This window comes from Anomaloglossus baeobatrachus, chromosome 1 (genome assembly GCF_048569485.1).
Source record: "Anomaloglossus baeobatrachus isolate aAnoBae1 chromosome 1, aAnoBae1.hap1, whole genome shotgun sequence".
Taxonomy (NCBI): Eukaryota; Metazoa; Chordata; class Amphibia; order Anura; family Aromobatidae; genus Anomaloglossus; species Anomaloglossus baeobatrachus.
In genome coordinates, this window is record NC_134353.1 from 932,236,247 (window position 1) to 932,262,522 (window position 26,276).

At 42.3% G+C, this 26,276-nt stretch overlaps 1 protein-coding gene across 1 annotated transcript in view; it reads right to left on the minus strand.

The window, feature by feature from the left end:
• DCC (DCC netrin 1 receptor) overlaps nt 1-26,276 on the minus strand; it is a 1,217,792-nt gene that overhangs the window by 733,073 nt on the left and 458,443 nt on the right. The window contains exon 2 of the mRNA XM_075328185.1: nt 12,747-13,067. Within this exon, the coding sequence (XP_075184300.1) occupies nt 12,747-13,067 (321 nt within the window). The remainder of the gene's footprint in view (nt 1-12,746; nt 13,068-26,276) is intronic.

Sequence of the window (26,276 nt, forward strand, 5' to 3'; positions counted from 1 at the left end):
TCCAGATGTATAAGCTGTGTCTGATGACTCAACATCTGGAGTATAGCTAAATCGAGTTTTGTTAAGTCTTCCTTTAGAGGAAGAAATATAACAACCTATCCAGGAATCTTGAGGATGTCTTTTATGAGGTCACTATTTGGACTATCATTTTTTGTGACAAGGGTCCATCAGCAATCTGGGTAATATATCCAAGCTGAAGTGAAGTTTGTTAAGTCTTCCCTTATAGGAAAAAATGGAACAACCTATCCTGGAATCTTGGGGGTGTCTCTTATGAGGTCACTATTTGTACAATCACTTTTTGAGAAGGGCCCATCAACAATCTGGGTAATATCTCTAATCTAAAGGGAAGTTTGTTAAGTCTTTCCTTATAGGAAGAAATGTAAAAATGAAGATGTGAGAAAGCATAACCCATAGACTATAAAAACTGTAGAATAGTGTGTGGAGAACTAATTAGTCAATGTCCAGATGTATAAGTTGTGTCTGATTACTCGACATCTGGAGAATGGCTAAATAGAGTTTTATTAAGTCTTCCCTTATAGGAAGAAATGTAACAACATATCCTGGAATCTTGGGGGTGTCTCTTATGAAGTCACTATTTGGACAATCATTTTTTGTGAGAAGGGTCCATCAACAATCTGGGTAATATCTCTATATCTCTAATCTAAAAGGGAAGTTTGTTAAGTCTTTCCTTATAGGAAGAAATGTAAAAATGTAGATTTGAGAAAGCATACCCCATAGACTATAAAAACTGTAGGATAGCGTGTAGAGAACTAGTTAGTCAACGTACAGATGTATAAGCTGTGTCTGATGACTCAACATCTGGAGAATGGCTAAAGGCAGGTTTGTTACGTCTTCCCTTATAGGAAGAAATGCAAAAATGGAGATTTGAGAAAGCATACCCCATAGACTATAAAAACTGTAGGATAGCGTGTAAAGAACTAATTAGTCAACATACAGATGTATAAGCTGTGTCTGATGACTCAATATTTGGAGTATGGCTAAACAGAGTTTTGTTAAGTCTTCCCTTATAGGAAGAAATGTAACAACTTATCCTGGAATCTTGGGGGTGTCTCTTATGAAGTCACTATTTGGACAATCAGAAGGGTCCATCAACAATCTAGGTAATATCTCCAAGCTAAAGGGAAATTTGTTCAGTCTTCCCTTATAGGAAGAAATGTAAAAATGGAGATTTGAGAAAGCATACCCCATAGACTATAAAAACTGTACTACAGTGTGTAGAGAACTAGTCAATGTCCAGATGTATAAGCTGTGTCTGATGACTCAACATCTGGAGTATAGCTAAATCGAGTTTTGTTAAGTCTTCCTTTAGAGGAAGAAATATAACAACCTATCCAGGAATCTTGAGGATGTCTTTTATGAGGTCACTATTTGGACTATCATTTTTTGTGACAAGGGTCCATCAGCAATCTGGGTAATATATCCAAGCTGAAGTGAAGTTTGTTAAGTCTTCCCTTATAGGAAAAAATGGAACAACCTATCCTGGAATCTTGGGGGTGTCTCTTATGAGGTCACTATTTGTACAATCACTTTTTGAGAAGGGCCCATCAACAATCTGGGTAATATCTCTAATCTAAAGGGAAGTTTGTTAAGTCTTTCCTTATAGGAAGAAATGTAAAAATGAAGATGTGAGAAAGCATAACCCATAGACTATAAAAACTGTAGAATAGTGTGTGGAGAACTAATTAGTCAATGTCCAGATGTATAAGTTGTGTCTGATTACTCGACATCTGGAGAATGGCTAAATAGAGTTTTATTAAGTCTTCCCTTATAGGAAGAAATGTAACAACATATCCTGGAATCTTGGGGGTGTCTCTTATGAAGTCACTATTTGGACAATCATTTTTTGTGAGAAGGGTCCATCAACAATCTGGGTAATATCTCTATATCTCTAATCTAAAAGGGAAGTTTGTTAAGTCTTTCCTTATAGGAAGAAATGTAAAAATGTAGATTTGAGAAAGCATACCCCATAGACTATAAAAACTGTAGGATAGCGTGTAGAGAACTAATTAGTCAATGTCCAGATGTATGAGCTGTGTCTGATTACTCAATATTTGGAGTATGCTTAAATGGAGTTTTGGTAAGTCTTCCCTTATAGGAAGAAATGTAACAACTTATCCTGGAATCTTTGGGGTGTCTCTTATGAGGTCACTATTTGGACAATCACTTTTTGCGACAAGGGTTCATCAACAATCTAGGTAATATCTCTAAGCTAAAGGGAAGTTTGTTAAGTCTTCCCTTATAGGAAGAAATGTAAAAATGAAGATTTGAGAAAGCATACCCCATAGACTATAAAATCTGTAGGATAGCGTGCAGAGAACTAATTAGTCAATGTCCAGATGTATGAACTGTGTCTGATGACTTGACTCAATATTTGGAGTATGGCTAAATGGAGTTTTGTTAAATCTTCCCTTATAGGAAGAAATGTAACAACTTATCCTGGAATCTTGGGGGTGTCTCTTATGAGGCCACTATTTGGACAATCATTTTTTGTGAGAAGGGTCCATCAACAATTTGGGTAATATCCCCAGAGTAAATGGAAGTTTGTTAAGTCTTCTCTTATAGGAAGAAATGGAACAACCTATCATGGAATTTTGGGGGTGTCTCTTATGAGGTCATTTTTTTGTGAGAAGAGTCCATCAAGAATCTTGGTAATTTCTCCAGGCTAACGGGAAGTTTGTTAAGTCTTCCCTTATAGGAAGAAATGTAACAACTTAACCTGGAATTTTGAGGGTGTCTCTTATGAGATCAATTTTTTTTGAGAGAGGGGTCCATCAATAATCTTGGTAATATCTCCAGTGGTCTCTATTTGGACAATCCCTTTTTGTGAGATCTCAAAGTCTTTCAGTACTGAGACTAGCTATAATTCCCTGATTAAGCACATTGCGAAACGCTTTTCAGTGTGTAAGGTGACAGCTAACATCATGAATTTGGTTCAGTAGATTTCTTCTGCAGTGTACCTACATTCAGTTGTCTTTTGACTGATCATTTGATTATTAGGGGTTAATATTGAGAATAGAGATTAGTAAATTGAATTGCAGGTTCTAGCTCTTCCTAAAGCTATTAACCTGAAAACTTAGGCCACTTTCACACTACGTTCCTCTCCCCGTTCAGTGGTCCTGTCTGGGTTTCCTTACGAACCCCCGCAAAACAGGTTTCGGATGAATGTGCTAATGGGGCTACTGACTATAATGGTGCAGACGGAGTCACCGTGTGCTCTGTTGTGCACCATTTTAGGGAGTATATGCCCTGGGACATAGACGAACACAGGTGCAGAGAGTCAGAGTCTATAGGATAGACAGGGATCTTCAATATAGCTGAAGCAGGTAGAATGGCCTGGGTGGACAGAGCCACTAATGTTGGAGGTGTAGCCAGGGCAGCTGAGGCAGAAAGTATGGCCAGTCTAGACATTCAGAGTCACTAGTGTAGACCGGAACCACCAGGACAGTTGGGGCTGATAGCATGGCCTGGATGGACAGCCAGCCGGTTAGCAATGGGGCCGGGAAACAGGAATAGGACACTGTACACTGACATGGACTCGAACAGTGGACAAGGGGACTTGACAATTAGCTAGCTATGGAACAGACTACTAACTAACAACATTGATCAGGCACCTCCCTAGCTGGGAGAGTGCCTTAAGTACCAAGTACCACTCAGCAATAGGCTGAGAGATGCTTCAAGGAAATGGTGCGTTGTCCCTTTCAGTGAAGGGCAGAAGTGTGTGCACACTCCTTAGGAACCCTCCCGGAGGACCTGTGCGACGTGCAAAGGCCCCAAGGCCAGGAAGCCGGGGAGACCCATGTAAAGGGCAGCAGGGAAGCCAGGCAGGGCAGTGTAGGCTGGCTTACAGGGAGGAGGGTGAGCAGTGTAGGGATGCCAGCGCTACACCGGACCATAGACAATATCACGTGAGCTTTCCTCAGCTGAATAAATGTTCTATATTGTGTAAAATATTAATAGCCATTTTTGGTAATTCTCGAGAATAAAATCGCGAAATTTTTCTAAATCACTTTGTTCAACAAATCCGACACGTTTAATGTGTATTGAATGGATTCGCTCTTCTCTACTGTTTGCATGTAAAAAGAGCAACCCTCCATTCCACAATCCTCGTGTTTTATTTTTAAAGCTTTTAAATGAGTTTCTGCTGACGAGAAAAAAAAAAATAGAAAAACATAAAAATGTAGGTTATGGAGATCACGGTCAATAACTTCCATGAGTTATGTTATTTAAATCTCGGCATACGAGCGCCTCTACGCTCACATTACCGCCTCTTATTTCTGAAATATTCATCGACATTAAGAGAAACTTGTCATTGTCAGCAACATTCAGATGCAAAAATGTGCGCAAACCGTCAGGTCCATGATTTATTCCACTTCTATATATGAAAAAATGATAATGTTAATCCCAAAAATGATTGAGGCTCCATGGTTTATGGGCATCAAAGCAAAAATTTCTCATAACTACTTTGTGGTAGCGACACACTGCAATCACGTGTCAGCTCCAAAATGCATGCGACCCATAAAGTTGCTGATGTTGCAAAAAATTTTCCGAAATTGCAAAAAAAATAAAAACCCCTGAAAATTGTTAATGAAATGTGAACTTTTTTTTACAACTACAGTAGTGGTGCAGTCTGGGAAGACACCGTAATCACAAAAATAATCTGTAAGATCTGTGGTGGTTTATGTCCCCACCTGCTTCTGATTTGGCATAACCTAGGTAGTGCCGCACCTTGGTTACGAGTGACATCAACAGTCTTGTTTTATTCCTGGGACGTTTGATGGTGCTAGATCAGGGAGCTGATTCCCTCTTGTGCGTTACTTCCTCCCCTTTTGTGTTGCCCCACCAGTACACATATTGTCTCTCCTGCGTGTTTTGAGTGCTGCGTGTACGAGTTTCCATTCTCCCTTGTGTGGGTTTTATCTTTGTATTTTCCAGCCCGCTCTGAGGTTGTGGGAGACGGGAAGTAAGATCAGGGTCCGGACAGTAGTTAGGGTCACGCTGGGGGCTCGAACCTGGTTACCATCAAACCTACCTTCGAGATAAGGGACAGCACAGGATCACATGTCTTAGGGCCAGCCTAGGGTGCCTGTCTTGTCTCCATACACCCCACGACACTTGGCTTCAATTTTGACCATATCCTTGCTTTCTCACTTTTTTTTGCTTTCTTCTATCTCCACTGGTCAGCAGCTACTCTGTGGCCGCAGCCCAGGAGCCCCATGTGTAAGTCCAGATCCCGGTACAGGGGTTAAAAGTTGAAGGTCAGGGCAACCCCTGGGATCTGTTAAACTTGATCTCTCTTGTCATGGAGAATCACGGTAACAGAAGATGGCCCTCTAAGCTGACCCTTAAACTAGGGACCCTAAACTGTCCCTTATCCTAGGAGTAGGCTTAATGGTAACTAAGTCTGGGACCCCAGCGTGTCCTTAACTCCTGTTAGAGCCCTGATCTTGCACCCCATCTCCCACCACCCCAGGAGAGGGCTGAAACGGGAGAAGCAAACCCACCAAATAACACAGACAGGGGAAAGAACCAAAACTTATGCACACTGCAACCAGACACGAGAAGAAATAATACGAACTCAGGAGGAAATAAACACAGGGAGGAAATAAACTAACAACAGGGATATTTCCACAGCACACAACAAGTCACCAAGCTCTGGATCACTATAATAAGGACTGATACACAGGAGCAAAGCTGAAGCTATATCCGGCGACCAGAAACAGGATCCAGAACTTTATAAAGGGTGAAGGCGGCTGTGAATGGTCATTTACAGCCTGAGCTCCTTGCAACCATTCACAAGCCAGCAGGAATGATCTCCTGCTGTACTGGAGAGCAGTGAAGCAAAACACTTCCGACGCCTATGACAGGCTGTACAACTAAGAGACCTCAGGCTACTTGTCAGACTCTGCGGTGTGAACAGAGTCCGATGCCGCCAAGACACCCAGCGAGTGCAAAGACGAACACTGCATGACATCTCTACCTACATCACACTACCCTCAGGTGAAGTAGCAAAAATCTGCTGACAGATTCCCTTTAAAACCTATGGTACACCTCATGGGTGTAGCAGATGAAGTAGCAAAAACCTGCTGACAGATTCCCTTTAAAACCTATGGTGCTCCTCGTGGGTGTAGCAGATGAGGTAGCAAAAACCTGCTGACAGATTCCCTTTAAAACCTATGGGGCTCCTCATGGGTGTAGCAGATGAGGTAGCAAAAACAAGCTGACAGATTCCCTTGAAAACCTATGGTGCTCCTCATGGGTGTAGCAGATGAGGTAGCAAAAACAAGCTGACAGATTCCCTTGAAAACCTATGGTGCTCCTCGTGGGTGTAGCAGATGAGGTAGCAAAAACCTGCTGACAGATTCCCTTTAAAACCTATGGTGGAAATGCAAACGATCACAAAAGTGTGACAACCATACAAGAGCCGTGAAGGGGTTAAGCGGATATGTTTTGCCCACAGATGACACAAAATATCAAAGTTTATGAAGTTCAGTTTGTAAATTGCAATTACAAAATGTCTATGATTGTAGGCGAGCGCGGAGATGGAAACATCCGACAGAGACCTGGCCGGTAAATGCGCGAAGTGCGCTCTTTCCATAAATATGAGCCGCGGTACGAAGGTCGTTATCTGCTATAAGTATGAATCAGAAAACGCGGCCTAATAAGAGGCGCTGCTTCCCTTACTGTTCTGCATCTGCACTTTCCTGCCGAAGTCCCTGCGAGGTGCACATAGGTGACCCTTTAATTAAAAAGTCTTCCAAAAGCATAAACTCAGACACGGCTTCTTGGAAGACTTTATTTTTTCTTCCAAACATGATGCAGCTCTTCTATTTTGCCGGCAAATCTTCTTTATATTCCCCAAGTTGCTCTGAAGGTCAGAAAGTTTGCGCTGTAAACAACCGGTCCGTCCTATTAGGCGCAACCCGGATCACCGGCACGGATCTCACCGAGGAAAGGTCGGATGAGTCGTGCAGGCTAAATTGCTATAAAATCCGACAAGTGATACCATTATGGCACCTAAAAAGCCGGCTCCTGCAAAAAGCCTCCGAACAGGAACATGGCGCTCTGGGGAAATGTGCCGCCTGGAAATGTGATAGCAATCCCTTTATCTCCCTATATTGGCATGGGAAACGTTGGCATCTGTGAGGAATATGGTATATCTCTATATTTCCACACATCCTGACCTGCATCAAGTCTAGGTCAACCTATCCTGGATAGAAATCCAATACCTCCATTCTGGACCCAATGGTAAGAGGTAAAAATTAATTATAGTGGGGAAGAAGCCCCTGAGCAGAGCAAGACCCCCTGGCGACAAAAGTAATTCAGCTAGGGAAGTGGATGGGTGATGGCCGGTTCCAAAGAAGCTTCAAATGGGACCTGCAGACAGATAGGCATGCGAGTAAAAATTATTATGGCAGACATATCTTTGCCTCAGGACAGCGGGACACACGTAACACATATTTTGCCTTAATTGTGGGCCACGCATATCAGCCCATAATTAATAGCTGGGAGACAGTAAACACATCATGCTTCGTAGCTATGGATAAATAAAATCATAACAGCAAACATGATGGAAATATCTTCCACATGGGACGCTCAGAGGCGGAGATATGAGGAAAGCTGCCACTTCATAATTCTCTGGAACCTGAAGGCACATCCCATGTCCAGCCTTGTAATAGGTCACCAAATGGACATTTTATAGGTGTTTTTCTCAGAGAGGTCACGTCCAATGAATGTGTGGGGAGTGCCAAGGAAGCCATTGGGTCCACAGCGCCTTCCATGTGCCGAGCCAGCACCAGGCCTAGTCACAAAGAAAGGGTAACTGATTCATATGTGTATCTGCTTGCACCTATATCTGCATTTCTGACCATAATCTCTGTAAATTTCTCAGATTTTATATATATATATATATATATATATATATATATATATATATATATATATATATACATATACTGTATATATACTGTATATATATATATATATATATATTTATTTATTTATTTAGTGTGCCCTTCAGGTGATTAAATATATTTAATCCTGAGCTGTTCTTTTATCTCGATCCTCCAGCCTCCTCAGGCCTGTGTGTGCCCCTCCAGCCTCCCCAGGCCTGTGTGTGCCCCTCCAGCCTCCCCAGGCCTGTGTGTGCCCCTCCAGCCTCCCCAGGCTTGTGTGTTCCCCTCCAGCCTCCCCAGGCCTGTGTGTTCCCCTCCAGCTTCCCCAGGCCTGTGTGTTCCCCTCCAGCCTCCCCAGGCCTGTGTGTTCCCCTCCAGCCTCCCCAGGCCTGTGTGTTCCCCTCCAGCCTCCCCAGGCCTGTGTGTGCCCCTCCAGCCTCCCCAGGCCTTTGTGTGACCCTCCAGCCTCCCCAGGCCTTTGTGTGCCCCTCCAGCCTCCCCAGGCCTTTGTGTGCCCCTCCAGCCTCCCCAGGCCTTTGTGTGCCCCTCCAGCCTCCCCAGGCCTTTGTGTGACCCTCCAGCCTCCCCAGGCCTTTGTGTGCCCCTCCAGCCTCCCCAGGCCTTTGTGTGCCCCTCCAGCCTCCCCAGGCCTTTTTGTACCCCTCCAGCCGCCCCAGGCCTTTGTATGCCCCTCCAGATGATAGAAATTTCCAAAATGACCACACCACAAAAAAGGTTCCCCACCCCTGATCTAAGCGATAGCAATGACCATCCAGTTTCTATGCGGAGATTGGGTGACCATCTTATTAAACCACTCATACTACTTCAAGTAAGCCCAGGATGAGATAATATTCTGGAATTGTTATTTAAGCAACTCTCAAAGTTACACTTTATACATATATAACGCCTGTAATCGATGCACTGGGATGTCTTCTTCTAAACCCTTCCAGATGTGCACATCTCCATTTCTCGTATGATCCATCAGACCGATCTGCGACTGAAGTATTGTCTTCGGTTCTGAGCTAAGGATTGAGGAGAACACCCAGGAGAATGGGACTTACTGAAGAATTGGAATCAGTGAGACACAGCTGTTCTTGTGTCGGTCCCGGCAGATCTGCGCGGAGACGTTCCCCGCCATTGTTGTACATCAGGGTAATTAAGAATTTAAATCACTTTATATTCCTGCCGCTTTTTACTATTGAAAATTTGCAGGAATGAAATGTTTTTGTAGTATTACACCGTAATATTGTCTGATTCAATTACAACGCAGACTAAATCACACGATGCCGCACCGGATATCTTACAAATGGTTACAGCGGGGACGGTTATTGAAGCCGCAGCTCAGATAGAAGGAAACACATTGATTTCTCAATACAGTCGAATTTTTTTAGTTACTTCCAGACGGATATAAGTTAAACACTGTAGATCAGCAAATCCATTCAATGAAAATCAGATTTGTGCTGAATTTGATCAATCGGCTATTCGCTTTGCGAGAATCGTGTTTGCACATTTCAGAAGACAGGGAAATATCACAATACTTCAGGTGAGCTTCCCCATAATGCCTTGCAACTATCACATCACGTGATATAGAGAAGCCAATCAAGACAAACTATTGTAGCCAGTACAAAAGCCAAGGCAGGGAATGCAGCAGCCAATGTGTGGTGAATCTGGATAGTGAGATCACGTCACAGCTCACGGCTTATCCATAAAGATAGGGAGAGAAAGCTAAAAATGCTGAACAGGCTGTACAGATAGGGTGTGACAGCATAGCAGTGGGGAAAGTTAAAGGGGTTGTCCACTACTTTTACACTGATGGCCTATCCTTAGTCTGATCGGCTGGGTTTCGACTCCCCGCATTTTCGACGATCAGCTGTTCTTGGTCTCGGCGACGGCAGCAGGCAGCCGGAAATGCTCAGTTCCGGCACTGCTCCGTCTTCTGATAGTGGCAGCGACCGGGTACTGCACAACCTCCTATTCATTAGAATGCAACGTGGATGTGCAGTACCCAGCCACGGCCACTATTAGAAGACAACATATTTCCAGCTGCTTGCTGTCGCCTCCGGGACCAAAAGGAGCTGATTGGCAGGGGTGCGGGGTGTCGAACCCCGGCCAATCAGACATTGATGACCTATCCTAAGGATTGGGCATCATTGTAAATATAGTGGACAACCCCTTTAACGTGTGAGGAAAAGTGAATAGTGTCATTAGCATTTTCCAGACAAATTTAGGCTTTGTAAGATATTCAAATCACTGCGAATCATTTCCATAAAAAGTGTCAAATTTGGATTTAAAAAAAAAAATCAATGGTGGGAAAGTCACAACCATCACCCTATAGTGATATATGCTCAGTACAGAGGAACTATCGGGGATGCTAATGTTATGGAAATGCAGTTTCCTAAGAGGAGAAGCCCCAAAAATTTGATCTTGAAATACATCTTAGATACATCGTAGAAGAGCACATCGGTGACCACTAATGATTTCCAGAAGGAACAAGTGTCATATAGTGACCAAACTACTTTTTTGCAAAATCTTAAGCAAGTTGAAATCAATAGTAAGTTTTCATTTTGGAAATGAGTCAAGGTCCAAGATCATAGATCAACATCTTCGGCTTACATACAGTACAGACCAAAAGTTTGGACACACCTTCTCATCTGTAGAACAACTATTAAGAGGAGGCTTTGTGCAGCAGGCCTTCATGGTAAAATAGCTGCTAGGAAACCACTGCTAAGGACAGGCAACAAGCAGAAGAGACTTGTTTGGGCTAAAGAGCACAAGGAATGGACATTAGACCAGTGGAAATCTATGCTTTGGTCTGATGAGTCCAAATTTGAGATCTTTGGATCCAACCACCGTGTCTTTGTAAGAAAGGTGAACGGATGGACTCTACATGGCTGGTTCCACCATGAAGCATGGAGGAGGAGGTGTGATGGTGTGGGGGGGGGGGGCTTTGCTGGTGACACTGTTGGGGATTTATTCAAAATTGAAGGCATACAGAACCAGCATGGCTACCACAGCATCTTGCAGCGGCATGCTATTCCATCCGGTTTGCGTTTAGTTGGACCATCATTTATTTTTCAACAGGACAATTACCCTAAACACACCTCCAGGCTGTGTAAGGGCTATTTGACTAAGAAGGAGAGTGATGGGGTGCTACGCCAGATGACCTGGCCTCCACAGTCACCAGACCTGAACCCAATCGAGATGGTTTGGGGTGAGCTGGACCGCAGAGTGAAGGCAAAAGGGCCAACAAGTGCTAAGCATCTCTGGGAACTCCTTCAAGACTGTTGGAAAACCATTTCCGGTGACTACCACTTGAAGCTCATCAAGAGAATGCCAAGAGTTTGCAAAGCAGTAATGAAAGCAAAAGGTGGCTACTTTTAAGAACCTAGAATATAACACATATCTTTAGTTCTTTCACACTTTTTTGTTAAGTATTTCATTCCACATGTTTTGATTCATAGTTTTGATGCATTCAATGTGCATCTACAATTTTTAGAGTCATGAAAATAAAGAAAACTCTTTGAATGAGGAGGTGTATCCAAACGTTTGGTCTGTACTGTATATCAAGCTCCCTTTGATGGTCATTTTTAAAGGGGTTGTCCACTACTTCTACATTGATGGACAACTTTAGGATAGGTCATCAATGTCTGATCGGTTGGGGTCGGATACTCATCACCCCCGCCAATCAGATGTTCTCGGTGCTGGTATCGGAAATGCACAGTTCCAAAGCTGCTCCGTCTTCTGAAAGTGGCTGTGGGTGGGAACTGCACATCTACCTCCCATTCAAATCAACACGAGGTGGATGTGCTGTACCCAGTCACTGCTGCTATCAGAAGACAGAGTAGTTCCGTAACTGAGCGTTTACGACCGCCTCCTGCCGCCGCCATCATTGGCAGCTAGTTGACAGGGGTGCCAGGTGTCGGACCCAGGTCGGTTAGACATTGACGACATATCTTAAAGGAAAGCGATCTGTCATGGCTCTGATTTGCGGTGCTATGCTGCAAGGCCGATGCTCTGTTGTTTTTTCATCGCTGGGTAACGGGTTGTTTCCCAGCCTTGGGTTCTGCGTTGGTGCAGGGAGGGGTCAGTTCACAGGCGCCTTATTCCAGGTGATTGCTCTGCTTCATTAGGGAGCAACCTCACCTATAACGTCACCAGTTATAGTTCCTGCTACGCAGTTAGTGCTTCTGACTCTCGTAAGTGTACTGTTCTGATCTTGTCTCTTGACCCCGGACCTTAGTTACCCTTCTTGCCTGTCCCCCTAATTCTGACTGACCTCTGTTCCATTTTTATTCTTACATGACCTCCTGGCTCCTGATCTCTGGCTCGTATCCTGGCCTCGGCTTCACTTGCCCACTGTAATCCTTACATTACCTCCTGGCTCCTGACCTCTGGCTTGTACCCTGACCTTGGCTCCGCTTGCTCCCCGTATTCCATACATGATCTCCAGGCTCCAGACCCCCAGTTTGTTCGACCACTCCTCTATTCTCTATTTCCTAGTTGTAGAGTGACCCCCCTAGTGATTAAACAGCATCAATGTAAAAGTAGTGGACAACCTCTTTAAGCACTCTATGTTGGCATTTTCTTAGGCAAAGTGTGGCACTGCTATGATGCATTTAAAGTGTAGGCGCCTATATACAAATGTTTTATAGCTGATATATGGCACTAATTTTTCAGCACTATATGACACTTACAATTATTGTTTGGCATGGTTATTTATACACTCTTTCTCTCAATGAATCATATCTACTATATTCGGATTTGCAATATTTGTAGCACAATACACCAATTATTATTGCTACATGCACAAGAAATACATAGAAGGCGTCTTACCAGCAACCAATACTTTAGATGTCCGACTAATAATTGCACCAACCCCATCTATCGATGCTTCACATTGGTAGGAGCCCTCATCGGGCCGGTGATGCCGTGAGTGTACTACAGTTTGTATTATCAAGGATCCATTGCTCTGTTGTTGTCTTCTGTCGTCTATTGCTAGATTTAGGTAAACTCCATCCTTTTTCCATTTGATGATCGGTGACCCTCGATCTGAGCCAGCAGAGCAGTTTAAGACCACATAACTCCCCCTCATGGTGACTACATCTACGGGCTCAGAGATGAACCACAATGACGTGAAACTCTTTACTTGTGAGCCTGAAACCAAACAAAGAAAAAAAAAAAATCAGATAAGTCAATTCCTATGAAATTGATTTTCCATCAGGTAGTCCAATGGACTAATAAGTTAAAATTTTGGTCAGCCCAAAGTATTCCTTTCAAATATATCAATCTGTAAAATTTAAAGGCTTAAGGTTCTGCAGAATCTACCATGGAAAGTTCACGCTTGTAGAATTCACCTTTGGAGAGTCTACTTCATAAAGTCCACCCTCGCAGAGTGTACCTCATAAAGTCCACCCTCGCAGAGTCTACCTCCGAAAGTCTACCCTCAGAGTCTACTCAAACTCCACCCTCGTAAAGTCTACCTCAAAGTCCACCCTCGTAGAGTCTACCTCAAAGTCTACCCTCGTAGAGTCTACCTCAAAGTCTACCCTCGTAGAGTCTACCTTCTAGAGTTAATCCTTGTAAATCCCTTGTAGAAGCTATTTTGCTGAGTTCATTCTTGTAGTTTACCTTTTAAGGCTGTAAAGTCACACCTTGCAGTCTACGCTGAAGAGTTCTTCCTTGTAGAGTCTACCGTATAGAGTCTAGCCTTGTGAATACTTTGTATAGCCTATCTTGTAGAGTGCAACCATGTAGAATCCACCCTTTTAGTCTAGTTTGTTGAGTCCATCATTGTAGTCTACTTTGTAGAGTCCATCATTGTAGAGTCTACTGTATAGAGTCTACCTTTTTAAATACCTTGTATAACCTACCTTGTAGAGTGTAACCATGAAGAGTCCACTCTTGTGGTATGCCTTATAAAGTTGTAAAGTAAACCCTTGTAGTCGACTTTGTAGAATCCTTCCTTGTAGAGTCTACTGTGTATAATTTACCTTTGTAAATAGCCTATCTTGTGGAGTGCAACCATGTAGAGTCCACTCTTGTAGTCTACTTTATAAGGCTGTAACTTCACCCTTTGTAGTCAACGTCCTTCCTTGTAGAGTCTACTGTATAGAGTCTACCTTTGTAAATACCTTATATAGCCTATTCTTGTGGAGTACAATCATTTAAGGTCCACCCTTGTGGTCTACCTTATAAAGTTGTGAAGTTATAACTTGTAGCCTATTTTGCAGAGACCTTCCTTGTTGAGTCTACCTTATAGACTCTACCCTTCTAAATACTTTGTCACCCCTTATAGTTTACTTTGAAGAGTCCATACTTGTAGAGTCTACCTTAAAAAGTCCACCCTTGGAAATCCCTTGTATGGTTTCTCTTGTAGACTGAAGCCTTATAAATTGTAGAGTGCACTCTTATAGTCTACCTCACAAAGTTTATAAAGTACACCCTTGTAGACTACTTTGTAGAGTCCATTCTTGTGAAGCCTTGTAGAGTCTACTGTATATACTACACCCTTGTAAATACCTTGTATAACCTATTTTTGTACAGTGAAACCATGCAGAGTCCAATTTTCTGGTCTACCTTTATAAAGATGTAGAATCACCCATTATAGTCTACTTTGAAGAATCCTTTCTTGTAGAGTCTACTGTATAGAGTCTATCCTTGTAAATACCGTGTATGGTCTAGATAGAGTGGAAACCTTATAAATTGTAGAGTGCACTCTTATAGTCTACCTCACAAAGTTTATAAAGTCCACCCTTTTAGTCTACTTTGTAGAGTCCATTCTTGTGGAATCTACCTTTGTAAATACCTTGTATAGCCTATCATTGTAGAGTGCAACCATGTAGCATCCACCTTTGGGGTCTACCTTTATAAAGGTTGTAACGTCACCCCTTATAGTTTATTTCGAAGAGTCCTTCCTTGTAGAGACTACAGTGTAGAGTCTAGAGTGCACTCGTGTAGTCTAGCTCACAAAGTTTATAAAGTCCACCCTTGTAGTCTACTTTGTAAAGTCCATTCTTGTAGACTTCCTTTTAGACTTCACTCATGTAGAATCTAATCCTGTAAAGTCCAACCTTGTAGACTCCTCTTATGTAGAATCTCATCCTGTAAAGTCAAACCTTGTAATGTCTACTGTATAGACTCCACTCTTGTAAATTCCTTGTGTGGTCTATCTTGTAGAGTGAAGTTTTGTAGTTTGCCTTATAAAGTTTATAAAGTCCACCCTTGCAGTCTGCTTTGTATAGTCCATTCTTGTAGTCTTCCTTGTAGATTCCACTCATGTAGAATTCAACCCTGTAAAGTCCAACCTTATCAAGTCTACTCTTATAGAGCCCACCTTGGAGAGTCTGACCTTGTAAAGTCCAAATCCTGCATTGTATAGTTCTTTCATGTAAAGTCCACCTTGCATAGTCTAAACTTTTAGACTCCAACTTATAGAGTCTACTCTTGCAGAGTGTACTTTGTAGAGCCCTCCTTCTACACTTCACCTTTGTAGAGTCCTCCTTGTATAGTCCACCCTTGTAGCTTCTACTCTTATAGAGCCCACCTTCTAGAATCCCAACCTTGTATTGTATAGTTCTCTTTTGTAGAGTCAACCTAGCATAGTCCAAACTTGTAGACTTCAACTTGTATATTCCACCCTTGCAGAGTCTACTTTGTAGAGCCCTCCTTATCCAGTTCACCTTTGTAGAGTCCTGATTGTAAAATCCACCCTTGCTGAGTCTACTTTGTAGAACCCACCTTATACAGTTCACCTTTGTAGAGTCCTCCTTGTATAGTCCACCCTTGCTGAGTCTACCTTGTAGAGCCCACCTTATACAGTTCACGTTTGTAGAGTCCTCCTTGTATAGTCCACCCTTGCTGAGTCTACCTTGTAGAGCCCACCTTATACAGTTCAGCTTTGTAGAGTCCTCTTTGTATAGTCCACCCTTGTAGAGTCTACCTTGTAGAGCCCACCTTATACAGTTCAGCTTTGTAGAGTCCTCTTTGTATAGTCCACCCTTGTAGAGTCTACTCGTATAGAGTCCACCTTGGAGAATCCAACCCTGTATTGTTCAGTTCTCTCTTGTAGAGTCCACCTTGCATAGTCCAGACATCTTGTGTAGTCCACCCTTGTAGACTCCTCATTGTAGCCACCAGGAGCTATAGTTCTGACCCAGCTGGAGAGCCACAAATTGAAGACAACTATTCGGTAGCGTTTCTTCTCTAGACACAGTATAAGGCATATATATAACTACTTGATCGTTAAAAAGCTTGCAAAATGCCAAACACCACATTTTCGGATACTTCTAAAGTATTGCAGCCATAAGAAGAACATAAACATGTATAATTGCCTCTCCGCGCTCCGTTGAGTACCGCGCACATGACAACGGAACATTTATATGCTACGACGGGGCTGTTTATTTCATGTACACAGGACACCTGCTTCCTAGGAGGCTATTTAGCGACGTAATAAACTAATTTGTACTTTAGACTAACACTTTCATCTTTTTTTGTTCTTTGCACTTGCAACCAAGAGAACACTTTTAACATTTGCATGAATTAGCATAATGGCATAATAATTAAACAGTGTGTTTTTAAAGGACAAAGAAAGCACTCCAATCAATCCTAATTATTCACAGCAGGAAAATAAAAAAAAAATAAATAAAAAACCGCCATTGCCTGCACCACTTATTGGGGACTCGTAATAGACGCAAACACGTCCATCGCGCCTCAGCGTAAGTGATGTAAACCTATCATCAGGGCGAGAAAACCTCACATTACAGACAAATAAGTAAATATCAATTATCTTGCAGGGATAGAATCACAGTACAGTAAGAAGAAGCACATTATACACCGAGATTACAAACTTTCTTGGCAGTTTTACCTAATAACATCACAAATGGCTTTATCTATCACCACAAACCAATCCACTGTCATCTCTAATGAAGATGAGAAAATATAAATTAAAAGAAAAAATAAGCAGCCATATACTAGGAACTAAACTATGTATTATTATACATAGGGGCAGTATTATAGTAGTTATCTTTTTGTACATAGGGGGCAGTATTATAGTAGTTATATTCTTATACATAGGGGGCAGTATTATAGTAGTTATATTCTTATACATAGGGGGCAGTATTATTGTAGTTATATTCTTGTACATAGGAGGCAGTATTATAGTAGTTATATTCTTGTACATAGGGGCAGTATTATAGTAGTTATATTCCTGTACATAAAGGCAGTATTATAGTAGTTATATTCTTGTACATAAAGGCAGTATTATAGTAGTTATATTCCTGTACATAGGAGCAGTATTATAGTAGTTATATTCCTGTACATAGGGGCAGTATTATAGTAGTTATATTCTTGTATATAGGGGCAGTATTATAGTAGTTATATTCTTGTACATAGGAGCAGTATTATAGTAGTTATATTCTTGTACATAGGGGGCAGTATTATAGTAGTTATATTCTTGTACATAGGGGGCAGTATTATAGTAGTTATATTCTTGTACATAGGGGGCAGTATTATAGTAGTTATATTCTTGTACATAGGGGGCAGTATTATAGTAGTTATATTCTTGTACATAGGGGGCAGTATTATAGTAGTTATATTCTTGTACATAGGGGGCAGTATTATAGTAGTTATATTCTTGTACATAGGGGGCAGTATTATAGTAGTTATATTCTTGTACATAGGGGGCAGTATTATAGTAGTTATATTCTTGTACATAGGGGGCAGTATTATAGTAGTTATATTCTTGTACATAGGGGGCAGTATTATAGTAGTTATATTCTTGTACATAGGGAGCAGTATTATAGTAGTTATATTCTTGTACATAGGGGGCAGTATTATAGTAGTTATATTCTTGTTCATAAGAGGCAGTATTATAGTAGTTATATTCTTGTACATAGGGGGCAGTATTATAGTAGTTATGTTCTTGTACATAGAGAGCAGTATTATAGTAGTTATATTCTTGTACATTGGAGAAGTATTATAGTAGTTATATTCTTGTACATAGTGACAGTATTATAGTAGGTATATTCTTGTACATAGGAGAAGTATTATATTAGTTATATTCTTGTACATAGGAGCAGTATTATAGTAGTTATATTCTTGTACATAGGAGCAGTATTATAGTAGTCATATTCTTGTACATAGGAGCGGTATTATAGTAGTTATATTCTTGTACATATAGGCAGTATTATAGTAGTTATATTCTTGTACATAGGGGGCAGTATTATAGTAGTCATATTCTTGTACATAGGGGGCAGTATTATAGTAGTTATATTCTTGTACATAGGGGCAGTATTATAGTAGTTATATTCTTGTACATAGGGGGCAGTATTATAGTAGTCATATTCTTGTACATAGGAGCAGTATTATAGTAGTTATATTCTTGTACATAGGAGCAGTATTATAGTAGTCATATTCTTGTACATAGGAGCGGTATTATAGTAGTTATATTCTTGTACATAGAGAGCAGTATTATAGTAGTTATATTCTTGTACATAGGGGCAGTATTATAGTAGTTATATTCTTGTACATAGGGGGCAGTATTATAGTAGTTATATTCTTGTACATAGGGGGCAGTATTATAGTAGTTATATTCTTGTACATAGGGGGCAGTATTATAGTAGTTATATTCTTGTACATAGGGGGCAGTATTATAGTAGTTATATTCTTGTACATAGGGGGCAGTATTATAGTAGTCATATTCTTGTACATAGGGGCAGTATTATAGTAGTTATATTCTTGTACATAGGGGGCAGTATTATAGTAGTTATATTCTTGTACATAGGGGGCAGTATTATAGTAGTTATATTCTTGTACATAGGGGGCAGTATTATAGTAGTCATATTCTTGTACATAGGGGCAGTATTATAGTAGTTATATTCTTGTACATAGGGGGCAGTATTATAGTAGTTATATTCTTGTACATATAGGCAGTATTATAGAAGTTACTGTATATTCTTGTACATAGGAGCCAGTATTATAGTAGACCCAATTTACCAATTTAGGGGATATGTATGTTCTTAAATCTATGATCGTTCAGCTCTTTGGAAGATTAGCCACTATTTGTTGGCAGCTAATGCCGTCTGTCTACTGAGAAGAAACCGCACTATTCTGAGCTGGAAGTGTAAGGATATGGAGTACCTTGGAGAGCGGCTGTGTATGGACAGTAAGTGATCAGTGAACCTGCAGCAGTAAGCAGCGTTATGTACTGTAGTAATGGCACGTCCCTTTAGGGATTCTCATACATGATCCGATACAAGGCAGAAAGACATCCAGGAACCATAATGGAAAGGACGATCAAAATATTAGTAACTATTAAACTATCAAAAGGGAAAAATAATAATAAAAAAAAACACTAGAGCTACGCGTTTCGAGCACTATGGCTCTTAATAGTATCACTAGTCCCTTCAATATATGTCCCTTACACATGTATGAGACATAAGCATTGACAGCTTGTGATTACTATGTGGCCGGTCCATGCTTACACCTCATAAATGGCGAATGGTATTTTAGGGACATATGTTGAAGAGACCAGTGCTATTATTAGGCACCTTAGTGCTCGAAACGCGTAGGTATAGTGTGTTTATGTTACCCTTTTGATATTTTAATAGTTACTAATTAATAATTGTATTTTTCTTTCCATTGGGGTTACTGGGTGTCTTACTGCCTTCTACCTGATCATTTTCCCCCGTGAGCCGGCTTGTGGTCTCGGTCCATGCACCGCACCCTTATTAGATTGAGCAATACTTGGGGAGTGTGAGCTGATGTGATATATTGGCCTTTATTCTCATACATGGGATGTGATAGAGAAGAGGGCAGGATTAATGATTGAAATGATTCATATGTCACATATAAATGCCAAAAATGATGCTGCCCTTACCTGGGACTGGAGCGCCTATCTAAAACCCTTATCTATTACTCTCTTTTTTTCGTAACGTTTGTGAAATTCATTATCAACTCAATAGTGCAGTTCATTGTCACAATGTGACAGTAGGATAGCAAGGGACAGAAGGCTCCTATGCTCTCTCTCATGCTAGGGGTTTCTAGACTATCCCTAACCTTCAGATTACCCCTGATGGTGGAGATGCCAGAGCCCAGTGCCTTACTGTTGAAATATGTTTAGTGCAACAACTCCATTCCTGTCTATGAGTGCTTTGTTGCTAGGTTTGTGTGCTGTTAATAAAGATAGAACAAAAAAAAGAAGAGAAAGGAGGTCACAGGAAGAGCATGTGACTGTAGTCTGTATTCTTCCTTCCTGTGCTCTATGTGAGAGGATGCTTGCTGCAGGAGCTCCAGAGAGAGGCACACAGAAATGGTTACTTGCTGATTTATTAAGCTTACTACATATGTTCCTGACTGTTCCTGAATAAAACAAGTGTTGCTGTGTTGCACACTTGGAGAGTGTCGTTGATAATCCGCTGCCAACACTTACAATTGTCCTGACCAGAACTAAACTTTCCCCTCTCCCCCCAAAGAAGGAAGTAACAGGAGTGTAAAGGCAACACAGATAAAGACCAACAGGAAAAAAAAAAACCCTCAGCCATACTGCAAACTCACAGGAACAAACAGTAAGAAACTAAGGAGAAAAGCAAGAGAAGGAAGGCAGCAACAAAAGGACAACAAGAATAAACACCACACCTGCTCACAGCAACAAAGTACTGCAATCACCAGTAAGTCTGAATCACAACACCCCACCAGACCAGTATAGGTAAGCTATAGCTGGCATTAAAGGAAGAGTCCAGCCAGCATATATAGGAGGGAAGCGATTGTGACTGACTCCCCCCAGCATGTGATCAAAGGAGACTAACAAGAAGCCTAGTAGAGAGTAAATCTTGCTAGTCTGCCTATGAACTACAAGTCTGTGGGTCGACGCCTGAGTCACCCTGCCATGATCACAGACATCAGAGAAGTTAGCAGGCAGAGTGCCAGAATTTGTAGTCTCCACAGATCCTGATGCCGCCATCACAGTCAGCAATGTTTGTAAAAACCTCCTTGTGACATTCACAAGTGGTGGCGTTAAAGAAAAATCAAACACTTGTTGACCACATAGCTTACACGTATAAACCCTTCTAGGGCACATGTCACGGGGTCCTTCTTCGATATCACACAATCAACACAGCAAGAGATGATTGAACAAGTAAAAGAACATTTATTCCAAGCAAAATCAGATGGTCCATAAAATAATCCACCACACAGTGGGTAAAATAGTCCAGAAATGGGATAAATATCCCGGGGATGAGTCACAATCCTCCAGCAATATTTTGCCAGAGAAATCATATTTTCTCAACGGCTCTCTGAGGTCCTGCCTGTAGCTGCAGCTTCTCCCTCAGAGGATCAATCTTACTCCTCTCTTCTCTTTCTCAGCCAGAATGAATAATCCCCAAGGTAAGCAGAGAGTTTAGGTGAATCCCAGGACCCCTTCCCCCAGACTTAGGGACAAAAGCCTGGCAGGGGGTGATTAACCTAACTTAACAGGGCACTGTACACAGAATGGACAGAGCACCACGCCTAAAATACGAACCTACACAAAATTATACACAACCCCCCCATATTCCACCATCATGTCATAAATAGAGTCTGCTGCTTGGGGCCAAACTTGTAAGGTGTAAGGCTGCATGGCCTGAGGTGCTCCAATTCAGGTGGACACATTCAATACATGGATGACAGTTCATTTATAAGCCCGGCCACGTAACACTACCTTTTACCTGTACAGTGCCTACAATCTAAAAGTGAGATATCCTACAAAGATTATTGGCTTGTGACCATGGGGTCTAGTATTTGCCTCCGAGCAGAACCTACCGGAGAATCCGGCAACTTCGACGTAACCTCTCGTCTTCCATAAATGACAGTGAGGAGCAGCAATCGCCGGTTATGAAGACGGTAATTTACTGTACACAATAGCAAGGTTAATTAAAACAACCATCATTATCCCATTAATTGGCATATGGTGATAACGCCGCTGCCTTTCAGTCGCCATATGTTTTGCCACTTGTGGCATTCGAGCATCGTGTCTGCGGTTCACGAAACTGCAAGAACGCAAAGACGTACATCAATAGGACTTGTTTCTAGAAGAACTACAGAGAGGAGGCGGTGTGTACGTCGCTGCTCATAAATCAATGGCGCGCTCCTACATCAGCACATTGCGAAGAGGCAGAGCTGAGCCTGTCATTAAAGGGGTTTACAGAATACAATATTGATGGCCGTTCCTCTATCTAATTCTTAAGGGTCTGACTTCTGACTGACTGTCTGGTCTGTGGAATCCATTATTTACTAGGCACCATCAAATATTTGTAGCCGTGACTTTGCCAAATTTGATATTTCCATTTAAATGAATGGGACTGAGCTGCAACCAGGAGAGAAACAGAATATACCAGGAGGGGGACAGTATATACCAGGAGGGGGACAGTATATACAGTTAGGTCCAGAAATATTTGGACAGTGACACAAGTTTTGTTATTTTAGCTGTTTACAAAAACATGTTCAGAAATACAATTATATATATAATATGGGCTGAAAGTGCACACTCCCAGCTGCAATATGAGAGTTTTCACATCCAAATCGGAGAAAGGGTTTAGGAATCATAGCTCTGTAATGCATAGCCTCCTCTTTTTAAAGGGACCAAAAGTAATTGGACAAGGGACTCTAAGGGCTGCAATTAACTCTGAAGGCGTCTCCCTCGTTAACCTGTAATCAATGAAGTAGTTAAAAGGTCTGGGGTTGATTACAGGTGTGTGGTTTTGCATTTGGAAGCTGTTGCTGTGACCAGACAACATGCGGTCTAAGGAACTCTCAATTGAGGTGAAGCAGAACATCCTGAGGCTGAAAAAAAAGAAAAAATCCATCAGAGAGATAGCAGACATGCTTGGAGTAGCAAAATCAACAGTCGGGTACATTCTGAGAAAAAAGGAATTGACTAGTGAGCTTGGGAACTCAAAAAGGCCTGGGCGTCCACGGATGACAGCAGTGGTGGATGATTGCCGCATACTTTCTTTGGTGAAGAAGAACCCGTTCACAACATCAACTGAAGTCCAGAACACTCTCAGTGAAGTAGGTGTATCTGTCTCTAAGTCAACAGTAAAGAGAAGACTCCATGAAAGTAAATACAAAGGGTTCACATCTAGATGCAAACCATTCATCAATTCCAAAAATAGACAGGCCAGAGTTAAATTTGCTGAAATACACCTCATGAAGCCAGCTCAGTTCTGGAAAAGTATTCTATGGACAGATGAGACAAAGATCAACCTGTACCAGAATGATGGGAAGAAAAAAGTTTGGAGAAGAAAGGGAACGGCACATGATCCAAGGCACACCACATCCTCTGTAAAACATGGTGGAGGCAACGTGATGGCATGGGCATGCATGGCTTTCAATGGCACTGGGTCACTTGTGTTTATTGATGACATAACAGCAGACAAGAGTAGCCGGATGAATTCTGAAGTGTACCGGGATATACTTTCAGCCCAGATTCAGCCAAATGCCGCAAAGTTGATCGGACGGCGCTTCATAGTACAGATGGACAATGACCCCAAGCATACAGCCAAAGCTACCCAGGAGTTCATGAGTGCAAAAAAGTGGAACATTCTGCAATGGCCAAGTCAATCACCAGATCTTAACCCAATTGAGCATGCATTTCACTTGCTCAAATCCAGACTTAAGACGGAAAGACCCACAAACAAGCAAGACCTGAAGGCTGCGGCTGTAAAGGCCTGGCAAAGCATTAAGAAGGAGGAAACCCAGCGTTTGGTGATGTCCATGGGTTCCAGACTTAAGGCAGTGATTGCCTCCAAAGGATTCGCAACAAAATATTGAAAATAAAAATATTTTGTTTGGGTTTGGTTTATTTGTCCAATTACTTTTGACCTCCTAAAATGTGGAGTGTTTGTAAAGAAATGTGACAATTCCTACAATTTCTATCAGATATTTTTGTTCAAACCTTCAAATTAAACGTTACAATCTGCACTTGAATTCTGTTGTAGAGGTTTCATTTCAAATCCAATGTGGTGGCATGCAGAGCCCAACTCGCGAAAATTGTGTCACTGTCCAAATATTTCTGGACCTAACTGTACCAGGATGGGGACATATTTAGTAGAATGGGGTACATACTTACCAAGATGGGGGGCATAGTTAACAGGAAGGAACCCAGGATGGGGTACATTTACCAGGATGTGGAACATATTTACCAGGAAGGAGGCCAGGATTGGATACATTAGAAAAGAATGGGGGCACTACTACATAATGGGGGAGGGCAATTTGTATGTCTTTACTTATACATACATCTGGCCAACATGCAGGGATGGGGGGGTCCAGGTCCAAATTTTGCACCGGGGCCCATCGAACTCTAGTTACACCACGGCGTAGAACTCCATTAATATCCGGTTATGGTGAGTTCACATATTGCACCACTTTCATCTTTTGAACCAATGATCCCACCACTGACATCCAGGTAGTATTAAACGTGAGTATCCTCTTGGGTGTAACTATGGTAGGTCACATTTTGGCCTTTGAACCTAAAGGACCCTAGAGATTAAAGATACACCCAACGACTACAGTTCAAAACATTAACCATGACATACAAAACCATCCATAACCTGTCTCCTCCTTACATCTGTGACCTAGTCTCCCGGTACCTACCTGCATGCAACCTCAGATCCTCACAAGATCTCCTTCTCTACTCCTCTCTTATCTCCTCTTCCCACAATCGCGTACAAGATTTCTCCCGTGCCTCCCCCATACTCTGGAATGCTCTACCTCAGCATATCAGACTCTCTTCTACCGTGGAAAGCTTCAAGAGGAACCTCAAAATCCATCTCTTCCAAAAAGCCTACAACCTAAAATAGCCCTCAGTCCAGTACACCACTGCGCAACCAGCTCTGTCCTCACCTATTGTACCATCACCCATTCCCTGTAGACTGTGAGCCCTCGCGGGCAGGGTCCTCTCTCCTCCTGTATCCTCACCCATCCCCTGTAGACTGTGAGCCCTCGCGGGCAGGGTCCTCTCTCCTCCTGTATCCTCACCCATTCCCTGTAGACTGTGAGCCCTTGCGGGCAGGGTCCTCTCTCCTCCTGTACCCTCTCACCCATCCCCTGTAGACTGTGAGCCCTCGCGGGCAGGGTCCTCTCTCCTCCTGTATCCTCTCACCCATCCCCTGTAGACTGTGAGCCCTCGCGGGCAGGGTCCTCTCTCCTCCTGTATCCTCTCACCCATCCCCTGTAGACTGTGAGCCTTCGCGGGCAGGGTCCTCTCTCCTCCTGTACCCTCTCACCCATCCCCTGTAGACTGTGAGCCCTCGCGGGCAGGGTCCTCTCTCCTCCTGTACCCTCTCACCCATCCCCTGTAGACTGTGAGCCCTCGCGGGCAGGGTCTTCTCTCCTCCTATACCAGTCTGTTTTGTCCTGTTAATGATTGTTGTATGAATAACCTCTTTCGCTTGTAAAGCGCCATGAAATAAATGGTGCTATAATAATAATACACCATGGTGGGGGTCCCAGATTTTGCATTGGGGTCCATGACCCTATGTTAATCCTGAATGAACAAATCTTGTGGATTTAAATAGTTTTATGGATTCCTCGTAAATAAAAACAAAAAATGCAAAAAAATAAATTGTAAAGCAGATAAACGAATGATAGCAAATCTATTATCAGCGCAGCCTTTCCCACGGCCGTGGATCAGGCAGTATTTAGGCGCCCGGCTCCCCTGCATGCAATCATTTATTGAAAACCGTGCATAAAACTGAATCACAACTCGTCCATAAATATAAACGCTGGAAAAAAAAAAAAAAAGTAACGAAGTTGTACGTGATTTAATAAGCGATGCGTCAAATAAAAAACTGCTGGGCTCACAGTATTTTAATATGTGGTCGGCTCCGGGCTGTGCCGTCATTCCTGCAGGCGATGGCATGGTCAGAGCTGTCTAAATAATATATCTCCGCACTATGGAAGAGAAAAGACTTGTAGGCGGCTGGAGCTGTTAAATACGTCCTCCGAGGCATAACAAACAGGAAAGATTAGCAGCCGGTGACCACCGTAGATCTGCGCCTTATTAACATTTTATTTATGTATATACAAGTCAATTTTACTCCAAACAAGAAACTCGGAGAATCGTTAAAAACTGATGCTGAAAATACCCTGAGACATTAGTGACTGTGACCAAATGCAAAATGGGAGGGTAAAAATTGGCACAGATTTGCCAAATGAGACGGAGGAGCCAAGGCAACAAAGTGGCATAATGACACCAAAGGAGCTACGAGGGAGACGGCACCAGGAAGGCTGTTTCCACCCACCAGGTGCCTTTTTTAAACTCTGGATTTTTATGTGGCAGAGACGCTCCCCTTCTGGAATCAGAGCAGAGACGACTGCAGCCCGCCAGGA